At 38.2% G+C, this 6375-nt stretch overlaps 1 protein-coding gene across 1 annotated transcript; it reads right to left on the reverse strand.

The window, feature by feature from the left end:
• Positions 1-258: 258 nt before the first annotated feature.
• On the reverse strand, positions 259-3732 carry LOC113137684 (acyl-coenzyme A thioesterase 1-like). The gene is made up of 4 exons (XM_026319536.1): positions 3632-3732; positions 1990-2558; positions 1706-1908; positions 259-1341 (listed from the first exon to the last, which is right to left on the reverse strand). The coding sequence occupies exons 2-4, from the start codon at positions 2441-2443 to the stop codon at positions 757-759; spliced, it is 1242 nt and encodes a 413-aa protein (XP_026175321.1). The 5' UTR covers positions 2444-2558; positions 3632-3732; the 3' UTR covers positions 259-756.
• Between the last annotated feature and the right edge of the window lie 2643 nt (positions 3733-6375).

A 6375-nucleotide genomic window follows, 5' to 3' on the forward strand; every position in this document is an offset into this window, starting at 1 on the left:
GGAAAATTAACATTTGGATAAGCTTATATGTTTTCACGCTCTAATAAAACGTATTTCAAGAGAATAATCTTTCTGAGATGATCGACCTGGACGTCACTTCATAACACTACTGCTGCTGTCTGGGCTCTGACGGGACTCTGTGACATTCCCCTTTGGTTCGATGAAAATACCAAAACACCAGAGGACAGTAAAACAACACAGCATCTAATAGTTAAGAATAACAGAGACAACAAGGATTAAATAAGTACAGCAAATTCATAAGAATAAGAATAATACCTTTATTTGTCCCACAATGGGGAAAGTGCATAGCTGTTGCAACCAGCAGCCGGCTCGCACCAGCGCTCGAAGTAATTAATGACAACTTTCATCAAGTCATAAAGTGCAAAAATACCACAATACAGTCAGCAAAGACCCTAATCATGATGATGAATGTAGAAGAAGAAAAAAATCAGTTTCTTTGTCTCCAAATTCAGAACCAGACAAAAAAAACAACACACAGATACTGGGTTAATTTTGGCACAGTGGCAAGGAGTGATTGATATACACATATCTGAAATAATTAGTGATCATATTCAACCACACATTATGTCCATGATATACAGAGTTAATACACAACACATATGTTGCGTTAGGTCTAGGAAAGTCATAAACTCAAGCTCTAGACCGGAAAGTAAATTTTCATTAGAAACCAAAGGCAAAGCTAAGCATAAGCTAAGCATTCTGCAATGCAGGACACACTTGATTCAGTTCTTGCTATTAGGTGCTCTGGTCCAAATGGTTCTTAAAGAACTCCTGAACTTTTTCCCACAGGTCCAGCTGAGAGTCACTGTGGGCTTTTGGCTCCCCACCAAACACCACATTACTCCCTACAGCTGCATGAAACCCAGATGGACAACAGGGCATGTGAGGGACTTCCAAAAAGTGCCCAGCTTTAGGATATGTGACCACCTCAAATGATTCTTTGCCACTGCTTCTCAGTGTTGCAGCAGCTTGCTTTGCAAATAAAGCACTGTTCCAGTTGTGGTCATCTTCAGAAACAGCAAACAGAAAGTGGCAGCTGGCACGTTCAATTGGAATCAAAGACGCCCTATTCTTTTCCAAAGTAGGATCTGGTAAGACATCACGTACATCAAAAAGCCCAGAATCTGTGTTTTTAATATTCTTTAGGTCTGGGGGAAGTGCAGGAAAAACCATGTCTTTGTAGTGTAATGGAATTATACTGTTTGCATTACTGCCATTTATGCAGACGGTTGCTGAGATCCCTGAGAGCAAAGATGACATTGACAAAGCCAAAGCACCACTATGAGAGATCGATAAGATGCCGATCCCAGGGCCTTTGACCTGTACAGAGAGATACTGTGTTAATAATAATAATGTTTAGACTATAGAAAGAGAGAGATACTAAAAATTACATATCACAAATTCTTAAAGGTCAAGGTAAAGTCTCTTGTTCTGCCTCACCAACAGTGCAAAATGTTAAAATGTGATTCAAGAATAAAAAACACAGCAATCAGGGCAGTCAGTAGATGATAACATGGACTGAGTATATACAGTTTAAATATGGACCTACAACTCTTGATATATTCTTACTTTATGTAACAAATCAGACTTAAACTTTCCATCATTAACATCACATGAAAGCATTAACATGGAGTTTGTAAAATAACTATTTTTTGCTTTGCATAATTTAATGTGCAATAATAACCTGTGGCTGTCTCCTCAGAAATTTTACAGCTTCTTCAAAGTACTCCAAGTCCAGGTTTGTAGGTTTCTTTGGTAAATCCTTGTAGCCATAATAGGCCAAGGCCAGAACAACAAAACCTTTATTTGCCAACAGGCTGGCTCTGGGTTCAGTTAGGCCTCCACCCAAAGTGTACAAATCTATAATTCCAGAGAATGGACCCTTTCCTGCAGAAAAAAAGAATAAAAAGTGAAAAGTTGAGAATACTTACATTGCACCAATTTCTTTCTCATCAGCACTAAACTAACCTGGTGGTATGAAGAGGACTCCTCGTATCCTGCCCTCCTGCACAGGTATTCTCTGCATCCCCTCTGTCATGTATCCTCTTTCATTGGTTTCAGAGGCTAAGAGCTCACCAGTGTCTCCACTCAGGGCTTCTATCACCACTACTGATGGGCTGAGCACATTCTTTTTCAGAAATTTACTGTGTGGAGTGACCGGAGCCATGGCCCAAAACAAACCCATTGGCTCCACTCCAGTGTAACTTCCTCCCAGAGAAGGTGCACAGCAGAGATCAACTTCGCCATGTTTGTCTGCTTCATATAGGGCAGTGGCTTTGAAAGTTTCCCCTCTGTCATCAACAAGTTTGGACCTCAGTTCTAGTGTTTTGTGAGGAGCAAGTCCCTCCACTTTTATCTGCACCACTTTATCAAAGAGACAACGAACACTGGGGAGAATTTTCAGACGGATCTGAGAGGCCATGTCAGCTCTTCAGGATGGTAACGGTGGATCAGTGTAATGCCCGAATGTCCTTTTTCTTTCTATCGACCTTTATTTAGGGTTGTTGATATAAAGCACAGCGTTGTCCTTGCATCAGCTAAGGGAACCAAAAATGAAATAAATAAATAATCTTATTTATTAATAATAATAAAACAATAAAGCAACACCTTGCCCTTGTTTTACATTTTTGCACAAGCTAAACCAGGGCTCACAAAATTTTTAAATCCCTGGTAGCCCTTCGGGCAGACACTCTTCAGTTTTTGGTAGCCCAAAATAAATGTAAGTAGCCCGACTAAAAGAGAGATTATTTTTAATGTATAATAATGTAAAGGAAACAAAACATCAATCAAAAATGTGTTAAAACAAATTACAATAACTGCATAAATTAGTAAAATTACAATAATCAACTTAAATATTTGTTTCTAAGTGAAAGTCCATGAAACCAAAAAGCTGCGCTTTCTTTTTGCCTCATAGGCTGATTTTTCAGAAGTTTTCCGCTCTGTGGTAGTCTGCTTTTCTTTGGCTGTCACTTCTTCACCCTGACCTGTCTTATTTGGCTCAGCAGAACTAAAATACTTGCGCAAATCCATGTACCGCTTATTTTTACACACGCACACACATAACGGTCAGCGATTTTTGAAATTCTCTCCACTGCGCAATCAACCTCTATCACACGTTTAAGCTTGCGGAGGGAGTTTTCACTTGTCACTTGGGGATAGGCTAATAACTGACAGGACGACGTCAGAGGAATTGGTGCGCAACTATTCCGTCAAACAGTACTGCAGTTCACGCGATCGTAAAGTGAAAATAAAAACAAAAAACAAGCACGAATTCAAACGTAATTTCAATACTTCACATATTGACACGTTAACTGGCCGAAAGGTCAAGGCACACATCAGTAACTACTTAGCAGCTAGCTACAACATGAAAGCTAACTACAACAATTTAACGTCACTTCTGTGTTTATGCCTTAACTAGCTAGCTAGTTAGTTAGTTGGCTAGCTAGTTAGCAAGGAAGCAAACTTGGTAGCGTTAGTTGATTATCATTATTGTCTTTGTTTACCCAAACGAAACAAACCCGCTGTGCACAAACTAATTCGGACCATACTGTCAATTCCCAAGAAAACTATATCATCACCCACAATCCACAAAAAAGACTGAAATACGTACCCTTCCGATAATAACGCACCAATACAACTACAAGGTTGGAAGCAGCAATGACACAAAGCAACTAGACGCAACCACTTTGCGACTTGAGGGGAGAGTGTCCGGTTTCAGGCCACCTGCATCTGGTGTTTATATATAGTGGTAAAGTGACTCCGTATATTCGTCGTGTATTAAAGTTTTATTATAAATGTGTGGATGTCCCAGTCGAAGGAGAAATGTATGCAAGTTTGAAAATAACCACATCTGCTCAACCTCCTGCAGCATGTAGATATTTTTGGTAGTTTCCACCATGTTCTTACCGTATCGTTTTTATATATCAGTGTTTAGGGTGTGTAGTCAACACCATCTAATATGTAAGTTTAAATTCGTTACCTTCATATATTAAATAAATTAAAGGTGTCTTTCAAATTAGTTATTGCCAATAAGTATGGTTGACTTACATGTATGTAGGACAGTGAAGTAACCACTAGATGTCAGTAATAGTACAGCGTATTAACGCTATTAAATATCAAAACATTAAAAGGTCTTTCATGGGCAGCATGGTGGCTGAGTGGTGTTGCCTCTGTTGCCTCACAGCAAAAAGATTGTGGGTTCACAACCCGGCCTTTCTGTGTGGAGTTTGCATGTTCTCCCCATGCTTGCGTGGGTTTACTCTGGGTACTCCGGTTTCCTCCCACAGACCAAAAACATGTATGTCAGGCTGATTGGTGATTCTAAATTGCCCATAGGAATGAGTGTGAGTGTGTGAGGTTGTCTGTATTTGTGTGTCTCTATGTGGCCCTGCGACAGACTGGTGACCTGTCCAGGGTGTACCCCTGCCTTTCACCCGAGAGAGAGCTGGGATAGGCTCCAGCAGATCCCCGTGACCCTGGCTTTCAGGAAAAAGTGGGTATAGAAAATGGATGGATGGATAGAAGGTCTTTTATGTACAAGATTAACATTTAATTTTGATCTCTTGACATTTAAAGTATGCACTTGTGTTATCTTCATGATAGAAAACCAATTCACACCAAGTGTTTCCAGGTGGAATAGATAATCTGATTAAATGTTAGACCACTTTGCTATTTGTAATTTAATTATGTTGTCCTGTGTGTATCTTGTCAGCAGTTCTTTATAAGACTTGATGGCATACAAAGGTATTTAGCTGAGCTTTTATTCTATTCATCACTAAATGGTTAGTGCCAAGGCGTCAGAGCCTTTGATACTCCCAAAAGAAAGACAACCAAATAAAATCTTCCCTCAAAAGAAGGTAAATAAAGACAGCAGGTATGTATAGGCATGGGTTAGGAAGTGAGCCAAATTTAATTGGAACTGAAAAAAAGTGAAAATGGATTTAACAACTATGCAGAACTACCAAACATGCAAACATCTTCAAAAGAGTGTTTGGGTCAGTAAATATTTTGCTTTTAACTAACAGTGATCTGTTTTTGGACACTGAGGTATTGTGACAGCTTAGCCTTAAAGGTGATATTTGTGTTTAGAGTAGCACTAGGCAACATTTATCTAAAATTAACCTGATTTGAATGCCATGACTGGTCTGCATATCATGAGTCCAGAAAATCAATATCTTATTAATTTTTTAATAGAACAACTATTATAGCTGTACAATGTGATTGATTAAATGCTTTCTGGTCTCTAGTTTTGACATGCTGCAAACATATGAGATATTTGCAAATTTTTTATGTATGGGATTAAAAAAATAACTCAATGTCTCTTTTGATGTTTCATTGCAGTGCTGCAGTATGATTTGCAAGGTTGCAGTGCAGACTGAATAGTGGTTAGGTATCGAGAGCACTCTCATTTTCTTTCCCCTATATGTCAGTGAAAGTAAAATTTCCACCCACTGATTCTCTACTTTTTTTAAATCTGAAAGTAGCTTACAAACACAGCTTTGTGCTGTATATTATACAATGGAACTTACACATTCTGTTTTCACACATACGTCATTTGTTTTTTATTCACAACTTTTTGGGTTTCACAAGTACGTAATTATAGATCTAATGCATATGCACAATGTAGTTGGTCCAGTAGGAGCACCTACAAAGAAAATCTATATTAAATGATCTAATGAAACAGCCAAAGCTCTGTGAACAGTTAGAAAAGAAATAGATATTGCAATCCCAGTAAAACCTTTCAGGTGATATAGCGATAGGTGTTGGCAGATACATTTTTCTTTGGCTTGATTTATTGAAAACATTCCAATATTTATAAAATAGGAGAAGGAAACACGAAGTTCTGTGTTTGTTTCCATCTTTGTTCTTGGTATTTATACAGTCCATCAAGAAGGTCTTGATTACATTATCACAATGACAATTGAGTAAAGTTGAGTTTTGTTTCATTAGCTGAAGTAAAAACATCTTTAATTAACCACCTTATGTGAGGTGATTGGATGAAGATAAAAAAGCATGATGCATTTATCATTATGATTCTCTGCAAATACCAACACTACTCCTTAGCTAAACCCTCTTGCAGGTTCTTTGTGGTTATATGAGGGGATTTTGTTTTGACTTTATGTCAGACAGTAAAAATTTGAAGTTGCAAATGCTTTTATATGTTTCTATAGCTTCCTCCTGTTTTGTAGGCATCATTTAGCATAAGTTTATATCCTCATCCAGTTTGTTAGAGGAACTCATGGTTGTTAAGGGTCACCGCAAGAGTCAGAACATTCAAGTGCTCTGTAGGTGTGCCAGAAAATCCAATAAATATTCTAGAGTTGGAATTGTTAGTTGATTAATAGAATAGTAGAT

This window comes from Mastacembelus armatus, chromosome 24, assembly GCF_900324485.2.
Source record: "Mastacembelus armatus chromosome 24, fMasArm1.2, whole genome shotgun sequence".
NCBI lineage: Eukaryota > Metazoa > Chordata > Actinopteri > Synbranchiformes > Mastacembelidae > Mastacembelus > Mastacembelus armatus.